This window comes from Artemia franciscana, chromosome 6 (genome assembly GCF_032884065.1).
Source record: "Artemia franciscana chromosome 6, ASM3288406v1, whole genome shotgun sequence".
In the NCBI taxonomy this organism is placed as follows: Eukaryota; Metazoa; Arthropoda; class Branchiopoda; order Anostraca; family Artemiidae; genus Artemia; species Artemia franciscana.
Window position 1 is genome coordinate 16,855,009 of NC_088868.1, and position 23,845 is coordinate 16,878,853.

Here is a 23,845-nt window from a genome sequence, read left to right on the forward strand (position 1 = left end):
ATTCACAGCCTCCCAAGTTTAAATCATTGGGTCGTGAACTGGAGTCAATCAAATAGTACATTGCCGAACCCATATTTCTTTATTTTTACCGAGTCATACTAGTTTGAATCCAAGTGTTCTAATTTTCATTCGTGCACTTTTCCATGATTACAGGTTAGGATGAGCCTTGATCCCAGGATTACGCGGCTCTTCTTTCTCGTTCTAAACGGATTAGAATTAATTTCTAGTGTCAATGAAATTTCTAGAATCTGATAGCTGCAATTCATTGCCCTAGTTAAATGTATTGGATAGACTATCAAGCAATAACAATGAAAACAAGAAGTCAGAGCCTTTCAATTTTTAGCTGTTTCACAAGTTGTTTTAAATATAGGCCCAAATATTAAATGATCATTCTTGATACAATAATTTATTTTTATCTGTCAGGTTTGAACTGATTTCAATATGTGGAATAAATTAGATAGTGGAAAAAGGGGCTAAATCAGACTTGGCATTTACCTGAAACAAAAAATTCGAAATAGTAGGGTACTAAAAATACTTTTAGTCAAATTTCACCATTTAAATTGTGAAAAATTGCGTATTCTCAGAAAACAAATTCAGACATTCGTAATTGAGAAATACAATAAATTTTGAGCAGTGGCATGCCAAAGAGTATAATTTTCAACAACGACCTAGCACATGCCTAATAATACTGACACAAGTGAAAGGCAACTGAAGATTGGTAATAAAAACAATTTAAAACTACCTGGCTTTAAGTGATTCCGTGTCATCAATGAGATTGAACCCATCGTCATCATGAAGTGATAACTCATACCAGGAATCATTGTTATCATTAGGTTTCGAGTCTGAAAAATATGCATCTAGTAACGGATCGCTGATATAGGCGAAAAATAGTACTAAATTTAAAGAGATATCACTGAAGGATGACCTTAAAGGACAACCATCTCTTATTGACATTACAGGTGGTTAATGACACAAAATACATATTTTTTTTTTTTACTTAATCTACTCTTTTCTTAAGCCCGCATTTTCTTCTTCTTAAAAAAATCGGCTGTTTACGGACAGAAGCATTTCTTATATATATTTTTTAATCTAGCTATATCACGATTGTTTAAGATTATCCAGATTTCTGAATGTTCAAAAGGGTATTCACCCAGTTCATTGTGTTAGTTTGCCTCTGTTGAACTCTATCCACTTTGTCACTATTGATACTTCTTTTTAGTTCACCCAATATTCCAACATTTTTACAGACAGTGGCATACTAGCACGTATACGGAGACTCCTTCAACCTTGAATCACCACAAAATGTACATATTTGCCCACTGACTTGTCTTTCTATTTTGCCAATTTTCCAATGTTTTGCAAAATTCAACCCCTCCAAAAATAAAGTTTTTGCTTGTAGACCTGGCATTTTCCCATCTGTCTACAAAAATAAATTTAGATGTCCAGTTTAAAGAAATAACGAAAAAGGACTCAAGAAGATTCAGTTGAGTATTAGCCTTAAGCTGATAAATTTTATTTTTCAAGCTACGCGATAGTTGCTTCCTCATCAAAACTTATAGCTACAAGTAACTAAAGTTCCAATTGCTAAAAAAAAATTCAATCCAGCCTTGTACTTTAAACAACACAGACAGCATTGAATCGTCTTTTTATTACGAAACCTAGCAAATGCCTAAATTTTACGGTAATTTAGACAGGTCTGGCCCCAATTACAAAGAAAAGCAATTAACTATTTATACCATTCGACTTTTTTTTGTCTTCCATCAATAACTAGCAAAAGTCATAAGAATGGATACATTTCCAAAATAAACATATTTCGAAGATACGATTTAATTTGTGTTAAAATTAAAACGTCATGGTGGAATTGTTTTGGGGCCACGAACATTTCCCTATTTCAGCCCCATTACTAGCTTTAACAATTATTTTCGCTAGATTTTATTTAATTTACACATGAAACTAGCGTGACAACCTGAATGTACAAAATGAAAAACAAAAGTAGGGTTGGCGTAGCGTCCTAAAACTGGCCCTAAAGCTGCATTCCAACTGTAATTTGCTGTATTTCCAACATATTCTTAGCCACGAAGGTTTGACAAGTCGAAAGTGAAGCCGTTTTGCTAGTGTCAGGACCATGGAGTAACTTCAGAATTCACACCATAACTTGTAATTCTCTGTTCTTTAGACAGAAAGAAGTAGATGTCCAAATTTTATGTTAAGATATATCAGTTTTTGATTTTGAGCAATATCGAAGTGCGTTTCAACAATTTAAATTTTAGATTACTAGCTATTGGTGTTACGGCTGTTGAGACCAATAACATAAGAAGTTGCCTTATAAATCAGTCTGTTATTTTTGTACGTTGTTTAATGGTTTTCCGGTTATTAGATAACATTTTTGTTTGTTTGAGATTTTAAGAGGATTCAAATTGTATACTAACTATTGCCGATATCGTGGCTGATGAAAAACTATTGATAGCATCATAGATTACTGTTACTTTCTGCAGGCTGCTTAATGACTTGACCCTTCAGCTCCTGAAAAGGAGTTCTTGTTTCTTAGGCGTGGGCAGTGTTTTCATTAAAGCTCTTGTTTTTTATAGCCCTAATAAACATAGAGAAGTTTCATCAGTTGGTTTATTCGCACTAGTTTTGAGCATTTAAGCTGCATTGATGGGGAGCCGATAATTTTATCTCGTTTTGAGTTTCGAGTTTGCTCGTGAGTCCCATCAGAATAACTGTTTAAAATTAAGTTTAGCTTGTTTTTGGAAGAAAAAATATAGGTAAAAATTGACTAATAGACTTGGAATACACTATTTGCAACAGCTTGAAAGAAATTAGGAGTGAAGAGCACAAAAATTGTCTCTCTGCTGAAAGTTGGAGTTATTAAATCCCTTTCATTGTTATATTGGATCTAAAATATAACTGAATTGATGCTTGAAACGCACGTAAAAGGAAAAAGTATGAGTTTTCTCGGTTCTTAAGATGGGAGACTTTAGACTTCTGTTTTCGGAAGACTGAAGATACCCAGTTTTGTTCCAGATCTCCAGAACCTGGACTTTCTTTTTGATCTTATTTAAAACCGAGGCACTTTTTGGGGCAAGATTTAATATACCATTTCAAAATGGCAAAAGATATTTTGATATGAAAATATAATGAGTGGGTCCAAGGTAATAGACTTGAGATTACTAGAACGAGACGTCGACTCTTGTTAATAGAAGAGTATCATCTAGCTAGGATAACCATTTTGTGACCAAGATGGGCCCAGAATTGCACAAAGCCTCCGTTCAACTGAAAGTCCCAGGGAATTCTTGCTGTCCGGTTCCAAGCTGGTTTAAGTGCTTTATGTTGACTTGAAAAAATGTATCAGTCCCCGACCTGCACTGGTGGAACCTATCTGTAATTTAGGAGTGTATCAATAAGTTAATTTGATTTTCAAGTATAAACTACTGTTGCTGTTCAAAAATCCGCCAGGAATGTAGACTCCATCCAGTAGACCTTGAGCCTACCACTTTTTCTGAGGAAAAGCGATTTCAATGATTCAAATGATAAGAAAATTGCAACTTAGAACGCTGCAACGTAAAAAAAAAAAACAACTATCGTACAAAAGTTTTGACTGACGAATTCAGACGCTTCGAACTGGACTTCTTAGGCGTTTTAGAAAATCATATCCCAAAGGAGGTGTGAAGAGGTGGCCAGAGATAAAATTGCCGGTAATCTGAAAAATGCAGCCAGACGATAAAATAGTAAGATATTGTACTGGCATGTTAAAAAATCGAGAGAGATTAGTGAATCTATATTTGTCCCAGTTAAAGATAGGAACGGACTGAAGACTATGAAATGATTTCCAAAAAAGGGGAAGTGCCTAGCGATGTTCAGAAACTTTTAATTCAAACCATTTATGAGAACAGATCAATTATTTTCTAAACAAACTTTTTTTCATTTTTTCAAGTATTTTTTAGAATGCAAGGGAGGTAAACCATGTTTTTCGGTTTATTCAAATCGTCAACTGAAAAGACACTCTATTAAAGCAGAGTTTATGCAGTTTACATTACACAGTTTACCTCCTTTAGATTTAAAAAATTACTTCAAAACCGAAAAAGGTTTGTTTAAAAAATAATTTATCGTTTTTTTTTTCAAAACCAATTAAACTGTTATGAATCTTCTCAATTCTAGCAATGATAAAACTCAGTTAGTCGCCAAACAGAGGTATATCAAATACCGACTAGCTATGGAAATTATTACTTTGGCAGAATTTACTATAACTTAGGAACATGGTTACAGCAGCACAAAGAAAGTAAAGCAAAAGCATTAATTTTTGATAATAGTTCAACATTTTTTAATTTAGCTTTTAGTAACCACGTCTTCGATAACCACAATCATTCTGTACTATTGGATGATACAATTCTAATTAACAATTATCCAGGAATAAACAAATTGTCCGTGAAACAATATAAATCAAATAAATTTAAATAATAATACATACCAAAATAGAGACTAGGGTACACACTGGACCCTATGTACCCAAAATTAATTACAAAAAATGATTTAGTACAGAGTTAGCAAGTTAGGGGTTAATCGAAGTGAGTTTCCAGAAGGAATCAAAGATTAGCAATTTAAAAAAAAGGCAAATATTGCAGTAAGGAATGTTTTCCAATTTTAATCAATTCAAGCAGTATAAAAGAAAAACGCTATTTTGTCAGTTTTGTCAGGAAGCTGGGACTCTTTCGAAATTCATTTTATGATTTCAGTCTTAGATTGAGATTTTATGAGTAAGTTTATTTTCTTTCATTTGTTTTGCACTGTATTTCGCTCATGACAGCTGTTGTATATAGTAGCCGAAATATCTGATTAGGTTGCATTCACTGTCCACAAATTTCCTAAATATCTTTTCTTGTTTTGCATGATGGAAAGGTAGTGTGATTTCCGTCAGTATTCATCCAAATAATTATGAGTAATGCACTTAAGATTGCCTACCTCACGCCATTAGCCAAAACGATATTACATATTTAGCAAGTAAATGCAGAATATTTTCATAAGCCCTTAAACTATGAAAATTTTACCGAATAATATTAAATTTATAAAGATAGCCCTCATTCAGTCTTTCACTTAGAATCATCTTAGAACTACATTTGCAAGGATTATTGTCATTAGCAGCAAATGCAGAGATGCAAATAGACCCTTTCAGCACACACTAGATTAGTAAATCTAGGAAATAATGAATAAGTAGGCTGGCATCCACTATTTTTGAGTACAGAAAAACTAAATCAATTCAGTAAATTGAAAAATACACAGTAGCAATTTGCTTTTAATATATTGGGCTTAACTACCCATGGGGGACATATTTGCTTAAACTGCCCTATTCTTCGAGATTTTTTTTTGGTTGCTGCTCAAATACCTGAGAAGAAATGTTTGAAGGTTGAAGGGTTTAATGCAGTGCAATAATCTGCCAGTTTGGAAAATAAAACCGTAGGCTACCTCATCTAAACCCTGTTTCTCTATCAATCTATTTTACTGCGTCTTTCAGGGCACCAGGAAGCTAAAAGTTTGGAAGGTATCAAACGACAGATTTTTCTTAGCTACTTTTTTTTAGGATTCTGTGCGTTGAATTTCACTTGGACCAATCAACCATCGACTTCCAGGAATGATATCCCTTGGGAGACTGTTCCAAGTGGAATTGCCCTATCTGACAAAGCTGTTCTTCAGGTACCTCGCGTGGGGCATATTCAATTGTAGATAGTCAAAGTTTACCAAGTGTTTGCATGTATGTCTTTGTAACACTAGTCGAAATAAGTGAATTGAATGCCAAAGAGAGAGCAATGGATCTATTTCTAGAATTGCCCTATAGCTTTTAAGTAGCACCAAATCTCTTGCTTAGAGGTTGTAATGGAATCTGATATTCCCTTTAAAGTACTATCTTAGATCTGCTGAAATTATACCAACGGGTTTTCGGAGCACAAAAAAAACAACAACAAAAACAGCCATCTATATTTAGTTCCCATGATGCAAGCTAAGCCCATTTCTTATGTTGCGATTTGGACAATCTGGTAAAACAGGAGAAAAAAAGAATGTGACACCATGCAATTAAAAATATAGAATTAAATAGTAAACAAAAAAAGGAAGAAGACAAAATACACAGATGAGAACAAAATGCAAAAGAACCTACCAGTGAGCTCATCTTCTATTTTTAATGATAATTTTTCCTCCATATCTTTGACAGGTGTATTGACTCCCTCTACATTCATTTTGCTTGATAGCTAAAATCTTCCAAATATTCTCTTTTGTTGGATTTCAAACTTCATGAACTGCCTTTTGTTTAAAATTTACCTGAAATTACGGTCTTTACTTAAAAAAATAAATAAATACAAAACATTTAATATACTGCACCTCGTAGACACACAGGTAATAGACTAAACCCCACACAGCGCTTAGGCAGCAAAAATTGCCCAATAGTACCAAAGAAATTACGAGACTGCAATAGCATAATAACGAAGGTTCTTTACCTCAACTTACACTTGAGACTAAACGAGCTGCTTGAAAAATCTGAGAAACTCTACCCTAGTTGTACGAGTAACTACAACATAAACAGAGACGACGGATTCACCAAATCAAAGCTCCAGGCTCTCTTGTCCCATTAATTTTTGAAAGAAATGTTTAAGAGAAGAAAATCTGCAGCAGCAGAAAGATTGCTGTCATTTATTGAGAAAAGTTATTTCCTGGCATTGTGTTGCAAAGAAGCTTCAACAGTTCCTTGGGTTGACCTCTGGCATGCTTAAGAGTAAAGTTATTGCAACGTTTCACATGATCTTGTTATGACAGGTTAAGCCAACTGTCAGCAAAATGAAAATATTGCCAATAGTTATTTTAAAGCAAAAAGATCAGAGAAACCTAATTTCCTTCCACCCCCTTGTGTCTATACTGTTGCTATAGAAAAGGTAATTGACTAGATTTTCACTTAATTACTCTTTTCTCTCCCCCACTTGATTTGTAATTACTCCCCCACTCATTTGTAACTGTATTCCTCTTGAGTGTAACGATGAAACAGAACTAAAATCAATACAATGAATTTTCAATCTTATTCTATAAGGGGTTGGCAAACATCTTTGGGAAACATCTGGGTAATGAAGATTCTGAGGAGATCCAGTCTAACAGTTTTAGTTATGGTTCACAGTTATAAGCTCTGCTCTCTGTTGGCGTTTATTATCACTTAATTATTGTGTTGTATGGGTTTGAGTTGATAAATTAATCCATTAACTTATGGTGAGACCCACTTTATAGTGGCCAATATTACTTAACCTGGGTTTCGGGATAAAATGAACTAGGATTTGCCAACTGCTCTCTGTCTACTGAAATTGATTTCTGGTAGCATCTATTCATTGGATGGTTGAAAAGCAAAATGAAAGGATCCACAAAAACAATAGAACTACTAGAATTCCTTTCTCAAATTCATTTAATTGCATAGATACTACTACTGCATACTCATTAGTCTTAGGCCACCACAGATATATATAAAAGCAAACACATTATCTCCATCTCATCATGTTCAAAGTCTTGGTTTTGGTGTCATTCCAAGGAATTCATAAGGATCTTAAGATTTTTCGTTGATTTAAAAAAAATATTCCAGAAAATGTTCTTCAAAGAAAAGTAAAGACCGAAATTGAGACTTGAAACATGCAGAAATGAAGTCATATAAAAACTCAAAACTTAAAACAGACCTAAATTACTATGGATAAATAAACGAGACTTAATATAATGGGAATGAAATAAAAAATTTAGTCCAACTCAAAACAAGCAGAAACTACTCTAAATAAAAGTGAGACTACTCTCCTCTTTGACCCAGGGAATAATCCCCAAAAGTTACAAGCTGATTGGAAAACTCTCCTCGAATAAGCCCTGTATTTTTCTCCTATAAAACCTATCTGTAGACAATGGTCAAGCTATAAAACAGTCATAAATTTTTCTACAACCACCCCTTCAATAAGAAGAGGCAAACAAAAAACAAAACAATGCACTAAAGGGACCTTGCTCCTTACTAAATTGGCATTAGGGTGCTGAGTCTGATATAATCTATCCAAAGCTCTGTTCTTATCCCTTTATGGGCCATTCAACAGAACTGTTGTAGACACTTCTTATTCAAATTGTCAAGTATTTTTTTTTTATTATTTCCCCTAAATATTTTTTGCATAGCCTACATGCCTGATTCCAGGAATAAAAACACTTCCCATTCAAGGGATATGCCCAAGCTGCATAAACTACTCTTTCATGATGTACATCTTGAGGGGATTGAACCCCTTCACTTATAAAGAGTGGTAACCAAGCTACAAGCCTCAAATTAATCCTAAATAGTTTGTTTTAAAACATCTAGTATATCTTTCCCTTCTTTTGCCTCAGTTACCCAACTTTTTTCTTACCTTACTAAAATCCCTTTGCCCTCCTATGCATTGCTAAATCAATTAATGCCACTATTAGGGCCCAAACAATATAGATTTTTGGGCCTGATACGAATACCGATATAATTTGCCCATAAATTTTCCCCCTGGGAAAAGACCTAACCTAAAGTTTAACCCTACAATTTCTGCCCATATTCACGCTCACATGTTTCCCCCTAATCTATTGCACACCAAACAACCGCCTCAATAATTCACTGTGGATTCCAAATAATGCAAAAAAGATTTATTTAGAAAAACCATTAACCAAATAAATTTCTAGTCTAGACAGTAGAACTATTTCAAGTCGGTTTAGTTACATAAAAACAAATACATGAAAATCTGATTGAAAGAAGTGTAAGATATTTATTGAAATTTATCATTCGAAACCCAATCTTCTATAGTTGGAATTAAAATTTTAATCATTCACATATTAATATGAAAACTTTACATTCATATTACATGATTTCTTAATAACTAATCCATGCTAGGCACACTATATATAGGGATATAGCTAGGGTTTTAAAGTTTGAAGCAGGAATTTTAAGAATGTGTTGAAATATTGTCCAGTATGCTGACAAATAAGTTAAGTTTTCCAAGGTGTTGGCATTTGATGTCAATACCTTAGATTTCCCCCTTCTTCTACCTAATGACACCCCTCCCCTTAGCTGTGCCACTGAATGGATATCATGGTTATAGTTGATTGAATCTTGGATCCTTCACCCATGTAAGCGAACATTCATTAAACATAAATGTATGGTTTATTGTGTTCTTTTTAGATGTTTGGTAGAAGTAGTACACTCTTGAACTCACCATACATTCAAATGTTGTGTATTAACAAGTATTGACAACAAATATACTTTGACATCATTTGACTCACATCTGCTGCTCTCGACCATGGTCAGACCTATCTGGTGGCTCTATCCCCAAGGAGTGGACAAGAAAAAATTACTTGAGGAAATTGGCGCCATTTTCTAGATATGCTGTGCATAAAAAAATTTGGCTGATATCTGATTTTTTTTTCTGATATCCCATAATGACATTGACCCCCATATCAGCCTAATAATATTGGCCGGCTGATCTATTGGTCAGGCCCTAACAGGGGTGAATCTCCAGCATTTTATTGGGAGAGGGCAAAAGGGGTCTGTATCCAGATAATCAAGGGACATGGGACACATATTAATTTTTTCTCTCTACATTATAGAGAGAAACCCCCCTCCCCCCAAACGACACCCCTGGGCTCCAGCCACTATCCTCGTATACAAAACTGATCAGTAAAGGAGCCCACCAACTTCTTCAACTGTTTCACCACAGCACATCAAGTAACATTGCCTACCATACAATATTGTGTCTTCTTTATATTTATCTCAGACCTTGCTTTACACTACCCTATGTTCAGACAAATTCTTTTAAAATAGTGTAATAAAAAATGCAAGGTTAAAGAAGAGAGCTTTGGTTAAAAATGGACACCGCTTGAACTTTTGGTTAATCTGTTTACTTCGTAATAGAGAAGGGTTTTAGCACAAGAATAACGATTTTTTAACTCACAAAGAAGGTAGCTCTTTGGCAACATTGTCTTAAAAATTCAGAGTCAAACATTTAATTCATTCAAAATTTTAACAGGCTTCTTGATGATACAAAAAAAAAATCTCATTGCACATGAAAAAGATTTGAAGGAACTTATAGCAGAACATTTATTATCATTGCAAAACGAAATTGAAGACTATTTCCCAAATAATAGTTCAGAAAGCTGGGAGTTTAAATTAACAAAGAATCCATTAAAAATTGACATTGATATATTCCCTACCTTACTCAGAAACAGGCCATTGACCTAAAATGTGATTCTCAAGTAAATATTGAATTTTAAAACATGAGAGTTGAAAGTTTTTGGTTAAGGTATTTTCCTATTTATGTCCAAACTCCTTTGGTAGCTTTGAAGTTGTTGTTGCTGTCTTTATCTTTATATATCTGTGAATCTTGATTTTCAGAATTAGTTGAAGTCAAAGTGCTGAACAAGGCTGGACCTTGAAAGTGACCTGAGGTATGCATTATCACAAATTAGAGCCAAATATTTAAAATTTGTCAAGGAGAAAGTGCAAGCCTCTCATCAGTGTTGTAAAAATATACGCACAACGTAAATTAATTTTTGGTTTAGTTTTCGGATTCTTTTATTTCACAATTTCTAAATAATTACACGTGTAGATATATTAAATGTTAAATATGAAACTGTGTTTTCTATTTAATAATCAGCTTCATTTAACATAACCAGCTTGTTTCAAATGATAGTTTTACTATTTATATTTGGTGGAGGGGAATAAACTCACATGGTTTTTTTTAAAGGGGGACATCAAGGTTAAAAGTTTGAGAACCCTTGATATACGGCAGCATCTTTGTCTTTGCAATTAATATAGCTGATGTATGTTTCTTTTGTAACTCAATTGTTATCACATTGATCATCTATATTCCTCTGAAGCAATGGTTTCTAATCAACATCACTTATTTTTTCTTCTCACTGCCTTGCAATCAGAGAATGATCTTTTTGTAAACTCATTTGCTATCTTATGAAAGGCATATGAGAGGGAATTACTTCTTTTACAATGTGGTCACTTTTTCCCAGAGGAGGTAGATAGCCAATTCTTTGGAGTTGTTCCTCATGTTGGACAAATACTAAGTCCAAGAGTGTTGAAATGTGAGATTAACTGTGTCTTGTGGGTATATCAATTATGAGGTATGGGGATAAATTATGAAGATACTCAGCAAACAAATTATGCCTGCTTCTATCATTTTGTGTTGACCCATATGGGAAGATTGGGGTTCTCACTCAGGCACTGCATAACCAAACTTTGGAATGTGCATGGATTGGGTCTTAATCTTGGTCTTTCTGTTGGTACACTGCAGGGGTAACTAAACTCTGAGCATTTTTTCTTTATATATTTAGCTATGGTCATCCTTCTGACTCATTCTCTTGGTCAGGTTTGCCATGGCTTCACTTGACTATTTTTTATTTGTATGTTTCTTTCTTATTATTATTCTGGGTAATTTGTTACAGTAAGTTCTCCATTTGGCTGCTGGCTTGGGGTGATGCTTGGTAAGTCATACATTTTCTTTTCTTTTAATTTATTTACAAAAGAGTGTGATTGTGCACAAATACAGCAAAATATTATGTTTTTTTTTACCTTAATTACCTCAATTTGCATTACAGAGCAAATTAAGATTCATTTTGATCTATTAATTGCTCCATGATTGAGGATGTGAATGATTAAACATCAAATGCATCCACTGATACTTCCAGGGAACACCATTCTGTTCAGCATCTAATGACTTCTTGAACACTTCATCATTGGGTACTGGGACTGTTTTATTTGAGAGACTATTCCAGTGGTATACTACATGGCAGGAGAAAAACTGTTGTCAGTGTGGAGTTTCGACAGATGGCTTGAACAAATTCTTTGAAAGTCCCCTGCTGCAGTGCTAATATTTTGGGAAATTGGCAAATGAATTGGGGGGTTTCTTGTGAAGTAAGCTTATATGTCATAAGCATATCAGCTCTTTGTCGTGGGTAAAACAGTGTAGATAATTGAAGCTCCTTTAAACATTCATCAACAGGCTTCTCTCTCATCTTAGATACTGCCTTTGTGGCTTTCCTTTGCACTCCCTCCAGAAGCTGTACATCACTCCAGTATCATCATGATGCTATGCACATTCCAAAATCAAGCACTGGTCTGACAAGGGCCTTGTACAACTTCACAAAAATATAGAAAGAACTATGGGATGTAGTTTTCTTTAAGAGTGCTAGGACAGAGTTTGGTTGAGATATAGTCTTTTTGTAGTTTGAATGGATATTACACTGGTTGTCAACAATGATTCCAAAATCCCCTTCTTCATCCACACTTTGCACCTCTTGAATATTATTTACAGCTGGATTGAACATAGTGTACTTGAAACCTGGGTTGGACTTGCCAAAATGAATAACGCTACATTTGTCAATATTGAAGCTCATGTACCATGTTGTAATCCAGTTTTGAATATGCCCAAGATCTGCTTGTAGTGACTCATGATTGACTGCACTAAACAATCTTGAGTTGTCAGCATAAGGAGTTAGATGATTTGTAGTTGATTGAAATAAATCATTTACATAGATATTGAGCAGGGCAGGTCCTAAGATACTACCCTATGGGACACCACTGGTGACTCCACATCTCTCAGAGAGGATTGATTCCCCTTTATTAGCAAAAATCCTCACTCTCTGTCTTCTATAAGAAAAGCTGAGATCTAGCCCACAAAGTCTGCATTAATTCCACGTGAGATAAGTTTTTTGTTCAAGTGTGGATGTGGGACTTTGTCAAATGCTTTTGGAAAGTCAAGCTTTTTTGAACTTCTTGTGCTGGTCTGGACTCTCATTTGTTTTGTATTTTTTTCCAAGATCTCTTTTTTTTTTATTGAGTTGCTTCTTAATGTCCTTGGTCATGTATGGAAGAGTCTTTGGCTTTCTCCTGTAAGATATAGAAGAGTTGCTGTCTTGGGTTCTATGTAAAGTTAATTTGAAATTTTCCAATTGCTCCTCTACTGATTCCTGTAAAATCACACTCTTGTTCACCAAAATTTCTTTGAGTTATACTTGCATTCTCTAGCTAGTGTGGCTTCATGGTTCTGATAAAGTTACCTGATTAAATTTCTCAACTTATCTCTTGCTCTTTTGAACTTCTTGTGCTGGTCTGGACTCTCAGTTGCTTTGTATTTTTTTCCAAGATCTCTTTTTTTACTGAGTTGCTTCTTAATTTCCCTGGTCATGTATGAAAGAGTCTTTGGCTTTCTCCTGTAAGACATAGAAGAGTTGCTGTCTTGGATTCTAAGTAAAGTTAATTCGAAATTTTCTGATTGCTCCTCTACTGATCCCTGTAAAATCACACTTCAGTTCACCATTTTCAGTTCCCTCCTGATGGAATTGTAATGCTATGTGGTCACTCTTACCAATGTGGGGTAAGTACCCAGTATGTTCCAAAAGGTCTTTGTTATTAAGGAAAAGAAGGTCTAATAGGGCTGGTTCTGGAAGATTCTATATCTTATTGGTTTATCAACAGCTTGATATAGAGAGAGGTCACATATACAATCAAGAAATGGTTGTAGTGTTGCACCATCTTCATGGTAATCAAACCCATCTTTCCATGATATTTGTGGGAAATTTAAGTCCCCGGCTATTAGCAAATTACCTTTATGTGATGCACTGATTGTTCAAAAATGATCTACTATGGCTTAATCTGTCACAATTTTAGATGGAGCTGAAGGGCTTCTATAAATACAAGCAATTCTTGTAATACCAGGGTCAAGTGGAACCTTTATATCAAAGCAGACCAACTGAACATAATCATTAATAGGGGGTATCTACCCCTTTAGCATCATATTCTGCTCTAACTATTACCAATATACTGCTTCTGCAATTACTTGAACCCAAGTTTGATATTACCTTGTATCCAGGAATACAGATATGACTATCCTCCAATTGAATATAACTATTCTTGGGACACAACTCTATTAACATCAATAAATCATTGCTTATTTGTAACAAGGCCTTTTACTTCCCCAATTTTATTGGTTAACTGATCTGAATAGAAACTCCTTCTCCTTCAGTTAGTTAACTGAATAGAAACTCCTTCTTTTTTGTATATAATCTTTTTCATCCTCATCTGCTCCACTTAGTTCTGAAATACTGTTGTCACTACACAGAAACTCACACAGATGGGATGAAATATTATTAGTCCTTGAGATGGATCCAGCTGTGACAAACACTGCTGATTCCGAACTAGATATTGAATCACTTTGCATTCCATTATTTATATCAACAACACTCACAGAAGGGCAGTTTTTACTTTCAGAAGATAAACTATGCTTACTAAATACATTGTAAAAAGAAGATGGAGAATCACTACAAATTACTCCATTGACTCCAAGTTTTTCTGGACAATTTCTTCACCTCTTATGACAAGATTGTTCTTGCCCTTAGACATCTGGTCTTACAGCTCTGTAACTAGAGCTCTATGCTTTTTTCTATCCTCTTTCAAGTTGTCTTTACAAAACTGTACTGCATCTTTGAGTTCACACCTTTCAAAAGACTATTTAGCTATTTGAAATCCAATTGAAGGGTTATCCACTATGAACAATTCTGGGACAGTTGGTTCTGGTCCTGCTGGAATACTGGTGATTGGGTTCTTTGGCCTAAGTTGCTGTACATTGAAAACTTTGGTGTCAATTGAATAGTCATGCAAGAGGAAGTGTTTGATGAAAACTATGTCAGCCTTACATGGCTGATCATGGCTGTACAAAGGCCATCACATTGTCCTTCCTTTGTTGACGGTCTCTATCTTTTCTCATAGACTCAACGAATTTCTCATTGCCTTATTTAGCAAGATCTTTTTTAGTTGGAAACTGCTGCTTCAAACAAGTAACTTCAGCCCATAACTTCTCAACTTCAGTCTGTATTTGCTGGACAGTGCACATTTTGCTTAAGTTCTCTTCAGTACAAGTTTGTAGTCTCTTTGTTTTACCCTGTTGGACCAGTGGGTCATTTTCACACAATGAAACTCTTTTCTATTGCCCAACTTATTAATGAAGTTCTACTTTGCTATTGGCATATCTGCTTGTGATATACAGAGCCACTTGACACAGTTTAAAACAGATGAATCTGGCATTAATTTGGTTATACAACCTGATCTTTGTAGTGATAATTGTTTTCATTTAGCTGGTCTTTCTGTCAACATTATTTGGCTTTTTTTGCTTCTTTACTGACAACACTGCTGACAGCCCAAAATATACTGCCTTGAAAATTCTAGAGGAACTGTTGGAAGTGCAATACTCAAATGTATCAAGGGCCTTAATGGTGTCCTGGGTAGTTGTGTTGAAACATCTATACTCTACTCCTTCTCCCTCAGGAGGGTGCTGAACTTTGAGATGGTCTTTAACAATCTCTGTGTTCTAAAAGTGAAACTTCACAAAATAGATCTCCTGCTCAAAAAAGTTGCAATAAAAATGTTTTGAGGCCAATATCTTTGCTTAATCCTGATTTATAAGATTTTAAAATTCTGTAAATCTATTTCTTGAGTTTAGGAAAAACCCCTGTTATGGCTTGAAATTCTATCAAGATAGCAAGAATTTAATTTTTTTTAAAACTAAATCCAATTAACAAGACATTGCAAACTGAAAAATAAAGGTATAATTTTTTCTTTCAGAATCTGGATATAAACAGACATGTTATGTGTGTAATTGCTAAGACCTAGAAATCAGAAAGAGGTAGACATAGTAGCTTGGCAATATCATCCTAGGTTATGTTTTTAGTGCCAGATCTATTCCTGAAAGTTTCATTTAGCTGACCAAAAAACTTTTCAAGATAACAAGAAGCCACTAAACATAGGCTAGGATTTTGCTGCTCATTATATTTGGCAAAGTGTTTGATGGATTATCTAACAAGATGTTTCTTTATTCTATCTAATTTTATCCTGGAACTGCAGCCTAACTTTATACCAAAAATAGCAAATTGTGTAAAATAATTTTTTCTTGCATTACATGTCTTTTCAACAGCCTGGAAAAATTACTCAATTTTCTGGTGCAATGTTTCAACCAATAAAGGGGATAAAGGTCTAGATTAGAAGCTATAGAGAAGGAAAGATATTAAGAAAATAATTCTTACTTCATAATGTGCAGAATAATTGTATTTCAAACTCTTTGACTACAGCTCTACTATACTTCACCCCCAGGCCCCTTAATGGGTAAACATTTTGGTTAACAGAGTATTCAGATAGCTAAGAAACAAATTTACCTCTATAGTCAGAATTGCATCCTGAATCAAAATTTGACATTCATTTGTGTTGGAGATGAACTTTACCCCTGCTCCTCTTTATGGTTAGGATTAGAGTTTATTTCTGATGCAAACGAATGTTAAATTAGGATTCAGGATGTAATTCTGACTATCAAGGTAAGTTTGAGCTTTACTCCCAACTCTCATAATGGAGGTAATGTTAATTTCCAACACAATGTAAAATTTGAATTCAGAATGCAATTCTGACTATAGAGGTAGGGCAAAATCCTAGCTTATTGACTTGTTACTATCTTGGAAAGTTGTTGGGTTAGGGAATTGAAACTTTCAGGGGTAGGTCTACAGAAAAAAGTACATCCCAGGAAAGTATTTTAAGGTCCCTAACTATACCCCATCCTCTATATAATGCAGCTTTTTGTGCATTAAAGCTTATATTTTGGTAAAATTTGATCCTATATTCCTATTTTAAGTGTAAATCCTTGCTTATCCTAGAAAAAGTTAACTTTTCACTGTTTTTTTAAGCTACTATATTCCATTACTATTCACTATTTAATCATACATAGAACTAAAATTAAGGACTCAGTTCCCAATTCTCTAACCCAACAGCTTTCCAAGATAGCAACAAGTCAACAAACAAGAATTTTACCCTTTCAGGGTTAGGTCTGCAGGCTAAAGTATGTCCTGGGAAGGTTTTTTGAGGTACCTACCTCTACTCCTTCTCTCTCCAAAGGGTCCTGACCTTTGATGCCCTTTAAAAATAAGTGTGTTATAAAAGGCAAACGATGCAAAATACATCTGCTGAAATGAAGCACAACAAAATTATTTTCAGCTTCAAAACTTTGCTCAATCCCAACTTATAAGATGTTAAAGATACACATATACATGTCCTAAATTTTGAAAAAAGAACAAGAGCTAAGAGCTCATATGGCACTTGTGACAAGGCCAGAAGAGCCAAGAGTTCATATGGTATGAGCTATAAAAAAATTCTAAGAATCAATAGATTCATTTAAAAGGAAAATCAGAGGCTTAATGCCAGTCAGGATTTAAAATAAGAGCTCTGAGTCTTGATGTCCTTCTAAATATCAAAATTCATTAAGATCCAATCACCCACTTGTAAGTTATAAATACCTCATTTTTTCTAATTTTTCCTCTCCCTTTAGCACCCCAGATAGTCAAATCAGGGAAAACAACTTTAACAAGTCAATTTTTGCAGCTACTTGACATACCTACCAATTTTCATCATCCTGATTTTCATTGAAAGCAATTTTCATGCTTCATTTTCTGAAGCACCAAACTTGCCAAAGCACTGAACCCCACCCCCCTAACTCCCCCAAAGAGAGCAAATCCATTATGGTTATGTCAGTCATGTATCTATGACATTTGCTTATTCTACCCACCAAGCTTCATCCTGATTCCTCCACCCTAAGCATTTTCCAAGATTTCCAATTTCCCCCTCCATCTCCCCCAATGTCAACAGATCTGAATTCAATAATGTCAACAGGTCAGGATTTGAAATGAGAGCTCTCAGACATGAGTTCCTTCCAAATAATAAATTACATTAAGATCCAGTCACCCATTTTTAAGTTAAATATACCTCAATTTTTCTAATTTTTTCCAAATTAACACCCCCCTGCTCCTCCAAAGAGAACAAATCTATTCCAATTGTCAATCATGTATCTAGAACTTTTGCTTATTCTTTCTATCAAGTTTTATCCCTATCTCTCCACTTTAAGAATTTTCCAAGATTCCTGTTTCCCCCTTCAACCCCCTATTTCCTAAATCCAATTCAAGTCAAAAATGGAGCATCTGAGACATACAATCATTCTATATATCAAGTTTCATTAAAATCTGATCACCTATTTGTAAGATAAAGACAACCCAATTTCCATGCTTTCCAAGACTTCCAGTTTCCCCCTTCAACTCCCCCCAAAGTTAGAGGATCTGGTCAGAATTTGAAATAAGAGCTCTAAAGCACAAGATCCTTCTAAATATAAAATTTCATTAAGATCTGATCACCAGTTTGTAAGTTACAATTACCTCATTTTTTCTAATTTTTACAAAGTATCCCTCCCCCCAACTCCACCAAAGAAAGTGGATCTGGTTCTGTTATATCAATCACATACCTCATACTTGATTTTTATTCTTCCCACCCAGTTTCATCCTGATATTTCTGCTTTAAGTATTTTCTAAGATATCTACCCCCCCCCCCAACTGCCCCCAATGATGCTGGATCCAGTAGGGATTTAAAATAACACCTTTGAAACCTCATAAATTGGCATTGAGCAAAGTTGTCAAGCTGCAAAAAGTTTTATATGCTTCATTTTAGCAAAAGAACTATTTTGCAAGGTTTCATTTTATAACAGAAAGATTTTTAAAGGTCATCAAAAGTCACTGTCATCTAAAGGGATGAGTAGAGGTATGTGGTCTACTTCAAAATACCTGCTTGGGACATAACCTAACCCCTTTCCAAGTCAGTGAAAAGTAGGCAAACAAGAATTTTGTCAAGTACAGTGGAGCAGTAGACAAAATGTATTAGCTAGCCTACAATTATTCTACACAGGCCTATTATGAAGTAAGAATTGTTTTCTTAACATGTTTCCTTCTCCATAATTCCTAATTAAGACTTTTACCATAAAGAGCACTGTTCTAAGTCTTGAAGGCAGGAAAACATAAAATACCTTACCAGTGCATAGGCTAGATTGGCTTTTGAGCCATCAGCCTACTGAAAGTTTCATTCAGCAAACTGAACTAGGCCTATATTCCAAGGAAGAAAATAATATTATTAAGAATTTCATAAAAATTGACAAATAAACTTCGATCAAGGAAAAAAATATATAAATAACAATCCTCAGAGATATTTAGCCTACTAGTTGTCTTTTAAAAGCTTGATTTGGCGCTGAGAAAGAGGGGATCCAATATTTGAACTTTATAGCCGCCGTGTTCTTTTACTTGTCCGATTACTTATCTGAGTAATCCGAGGGTTTTATGAGACGCAAATGACGTCAGAGGCTACCAGGATTACCCTCTCGAACGCTCGAAGTCAACGTTACATATTTTTTTTAAATGGATAAACATGTGAAATCGCTAAGTCTAGAGAAAAGACAAGGAAACTGTAAATAGTGGAAATAATCTTAGCTTTTCAGTGACCTGTAAGTAATCTTACGCATATTCCTTAAGTTCTAAAGGGTTTTTGGTGTTCTAGGCCTGTCTTGCATAGGCTAAGCTTCATAAGGAGTCAGAAGAATAGCTTTATGGTTATTAAAAAGGTTGGTTCTTAGGAAGGCAGCTATCACATTGGTGAGCTAGTCAAATATTACTATATCGAACAGGCCTAGTTTCTAAACTTTCCTATAATTTTTAGTTGAAAAATTTTTTAGAATGATTAGGCCAATACCTATAGCCTTTTATATAGTCTATATTTGTTGAGATTGCTATTTAAACTGGATTTTTGTAGGTAAAGTAGGGGTAAAATTTTACTTTACCTACTTTTGGCTATCTTTGAAAGAGGTTTGGCTAGGAAAATGAAACTTTCAGGGATGTGTCTACAGGCTAAAGTAGGCCTATGTCCCAGGAAGGTATTTTGAAGTACTTACTTCTATTTCTTTTCCCTCTAGAGGGTCCTGAAATTTTTGGGTGCCTTATTTTTTGGTTATCAGTTTCTTTTTCTCTGGCCTTAGTTCTGAGAAGACAATTCCTGTTGATTGAGCAGAACTTTAAGCCATAACATTTTTTAATTTTATAAATAATCTTTTATGCCACCTCATTATAGGTTAAACATATGGCTTGTATTATTTATTCTCCATGAATTTTTGTTTTATTTGATTTCATTGATGTCAGTTGCTTTCTGTTAAAAATATATTTATTATTTTACATCAAGCTTCTTCTTTTGTGAAAAAATTTGAACTGTTTTTTTTTTTTTACATGTTTTTATAAAATGTAAAGGAATACCTGGCCCTTCATTTTGTAGATTCAACTAAAAGTCTTTGAGGCATCTTGTATCAAAATACATCTGACACATTTTAAGGTTTTTTTTTTTAGATGACATTGGACACCATTAAAGTTTTGCATTTCCTTTGCTAAAAACTGTCTTAAAAAGTGCCAAGTTTAGAGAATTATGTTAATATTCTTCTTGCTGATCAGTATAATTGTTCTTAAAATTCCTTCTGTTTAAAGCATTCCAGAGAGATTCTGAGCCAACCATGGGTATATTGTTGTCACAAATGATTTTTCTCAAATGGGCTGGTGGAAAAAAAATAGAACATATAATTTCTCTTTTTTTATTATTTCAAGACTAGAATATCACACAACTAAGCATTCATATTGCTGATTGTATTGTAAGTAAATACAATCCCTGATGAGGTTTTGTTGATACCTGTCTTAAAATTTATTTGTCTAAATAAAATACATATTGTTTGTGGGACAGCAGTAAAAAATGGGAGCAACTATGACTTGAGTTTTTTTTTTCAATATTTTCTTTTTCCAAATAATTTTTGTTCTCTGGTGACATTTGTGTTCCTTCCTGAGTGGCTGGCACTCTAGGTTGAGAATCTTTTATCCAAAGGGCACAGGTTTAATTCCTGGCATTAGCAGTTTATTTGGTTTGGAACAAAGGTCAGTGATGTGACTGTAAGTTCAGCCAGAATTGGCCCAAACTTAACAGGTTACCTAGAGAAATCTGGGGTCATTAAGCAGGAAGGGCATGCAAAAGCATAGGATGACTGGCCCCTAGCTTCCTATTGCACTTCCTGGCTATGGCTTGAAATGAACAAAGCTTCAATTGTGAATCTGTTTTCTTATAACAGACTGAAGGGGCAAACCTCCAAGCTATGACAAATTCAATCTTGCTTTTGGTCTCTTTCCTTTTCAATGGAAACTTTCTTTGTTTTTTTTTTTAACCAAGTAATAACAGTAGGGGCAGGATCAGGTATAAGTAACCTTCCACTTGGCTAACATACCCAGGGGAAAATCATGCAGCTATACTAATAATTGGTAAATTTTTTGTTGTTCATATTTTTGATTTACAAATAAAGTGAACATACCCCTGGATGCCTTTTTTATGTTCTTTACAAACATAATAAGTGCTTCAATTGCAAGTTTTTGAGCTCTTGAAAATAACCAAAATATACTCAACTAGTTTTTGGGTATAAAAAAGCTTAAAACATTGGTCTCAAACTTACTGTTTCATTATTAATCCATTTTGTAAGTGTTGTATAATCTATGAGCACTGATTTTCCACAATTAAGTTGGATTAATAAATTATGCTGTTTTTCTTCTTCTTTGACGCCAAATTTTCAATTAAAGTATGTGTTTTTGGTCCTTTTTGACAAAGTGCTTAAACTTGAACTAGCAATATAAGCAATTATTATATTTGTAAAGAACATACAAAAAGGCATCAAGTGGTATATTCACTTTATTTGTAAGTCAAAATATGAACAACAAAAAATTTACCCCTAACATGCCTAATTTGCAAATATATAGCCCAAATTATATATTTCCAATGTTTTCTGCCACCTTATACTTGTTTTTCCAGTTCTTGTTTTGCCACAGTTGCTTCAATTAACAGGTACTAGGGTTGAGGGATAGATTAGCAGAATCAATAGAAAATATGTAATTTCAGCTATAGATTTCCATATTAGGAGGATTGGGGCTAAAGTAGAGCAGGGCTGCATGTAGAATGTGTTAGCTATAATTATTATGTAAATTACAAAGAATTATCTTTTTTAAACAGGTTTTCTTCCATAGATCTACAGGTCCTTCTATTGGTTTATACCACATCAAGCATTATATAACCAGAGAAGAATAAGTAGCAAAAAGCTATATATACATAAGCACATGCTATTTAACAATGACTTCTCTAGTGCTTAACTATGACCCTTAGTAATATTGACAAGAAATGAGTAACAGAAAAAGTGAAATTTAGTGTAAATGACAGTCAGGAACTGGATACTGGCTCAAGGGGGCCAAAAATAGGGCTATATAATTGGAGTTCAAAGAAGGTGGTGATTTTTTAGTGAAAAAAACACTTCCCTGGCTAAACTAGGACTTTAAATTGATTACTACTACTACTACTACTAATAACTCACTGCAGCACCAAGCCGCCTGAGGCCAACACAGCTACGCACGCTCCTCCTCCAACCTAATCTATTTAAAGCCTCCCTCTTTACACCCTCCCAGGAAGTTCCCATTTCCTTTAAATCCTTATTTATGACATCCTCCCAACCCAGACAAGGACGACCTGCTTTCCGTGTAGCCCCAGACGGTTGGCCAAAAAGGACAATCTTCGGTAATCTGTCGGTAATCTGTTCCGTGTAGCCCCAGACGGTTGGCCAAAAAGGACAATCTTCGGTAATCTGTCCACACACCAGCTCTGAAATAATTGCTGAAGGTGTATTTGCCTGTAAAATTAGAAACAGGTCCGAAGCCCCAGCCTCTTCCTTGTCAGAACTTCACATAGCATTAAAGCAATAATATAGGCTATTTTACACATGAAAAATATTGTTATTCTCGTAGTTGTTCGTGTCATTTCAAGTGACACGTGGCCAGATAAGTATTTGTTGTTATCTTTTAGGGGTTAAACCCAATAAATGGAAATCCCACTGGACAAGTAAAAGAACACGGGGAGCGAAAACAAGCAACATTGCCGAATATGTCATTTATTATAGAAAACACGTAGCCCTGAATGTTGGAAAATGGTAAAGAGGAACATTGAATTGATATGCGGAAATGTGTTACCTTTTCAAAATCTTGTCACATATACTCCCAACGAGCCTAATGAATTTCTTTTCTAAAAATGTACCGGATAATCTTATAAAGATTTAGTCTTGTAAAGATTTCTGAATGGCCTTTTCGGCTGATTTCTGAATGGAATTAAGGTTGAACATTTTGTTTGTTTTTTAAAAACATATTTTTAAGAAAAATGGATACTCTCATCGTTCACAAACAAATGATGATTTCATAAACTGGATAAGCATGACATTATTGTTTGAAAAAACCACACATGCAATATGTAAAAAAAAAACAAGTGAAGTAGTCAAAGATGTTTTCTGCAATATTGTCGAAGTTTACTTGCAGTTCACGCAACCCCTATTTTGTGCAAATAGCTGTAAAATTCGTTTTTCGGGTGACTATTGCAATTTTGTTGGATTTCAACAGCTTCTTCTTCTTTCCTTATACTTTGGTCAAAGGACTTCACTTGTCCGTTACGACCTCTTCTTCTTGTTGGAGAACAGGCCTCCAAAAATGTTTTCACCATGAGATTCTAATTCTAGAATTTGTGTGAAGGTATATCCTTCTTTGCCATCTTCTCCTCCCTTCTGTTTGGTTTGTGGGAAGTGCGAGTACTTGAGCCACCTTTCCCCATCAGTTTAAGGCCTAGAGGCCGGCTGGTGCCACTACGGCTCTTCCTACTCACTCTCGCTCTCTTCTGTACAGCAGACCTGCATTAATAAGCCGGCTCATATTCATTGACTTTTCCAGGTGAAAATGTAATGGGGTCACAAGATAACTTTAATATCCTTTAGAAACTCCAAAATCTCCGAGAAAATCAGAGTTGTTTAGATCCTTTTGTGATTTATTGTTGAATTTGACTTTAATGGAAAAATTGCGATTTTCCACGAGAATTTTTTAT

General features: G+C 34.7%; 2 protein-coding genes across 7 annotated transcripts in view; one reads left to right on the top strand and one right to left on the bottom strand.

Annotated features, from left to right (window-relative positions):
* The window catches only part of LOC136028117 (uncharacterized), a 37,471-nt gene extending 18,297 nt beyond the window's left edge, over positions 1 to 19,174 (bottom strand). Inside the window, exons 1-3 of one of the 2 annotated variants that reach the window (XM_065705759.1) lie at positions 19,086 to 19,174; positions 6,152 to 6,312; positions 743 to 842 (exon numbers count right to left, since the gene is read on the bottom strand). In XM_065705759.1, the coding sequence (XP_065561831.1) occupies positions 743 to 842; positions 6,152 to 6,230 (179 nt within the window). In that variant the 5' untranslated portion in view covers positions 6,231 to 6,312; positions 19,086 to 19,174. Of the gene's footprint in view, positions 1 to 742; positions 843 to 6,151; positions 6,313 to 18,901; positions 19,030 to 19,085 lie in introns of those variants that run through there. The other variant, XM_065705760.1, reaches the window with a different exon arrangement.
* Positions 15,227 to 23,845, top strand: part of LOC136028113 (GTP-binding protein RAD-like) — a 196,796-nt gene continuing 188,177 nt past the window's right edge. For 2 of the 5 annotated variants that reach the window (XM_065705749.1, XM_065705753.1), the window contains exon 1: positions 19,297 to 19,367. The gene's annotated coding sequence lies outside the window, so the exon portion shown is untranslated. Of the gene's footprint in view, positions 15,295 to 19,270; positions 19,368 to 23,845 lie in introns of those variants that run through there. The other 3 variants (XM_065705750.1, XM_065705748.1, XM_065705752.1) reach the window with 3 other exon arrangements.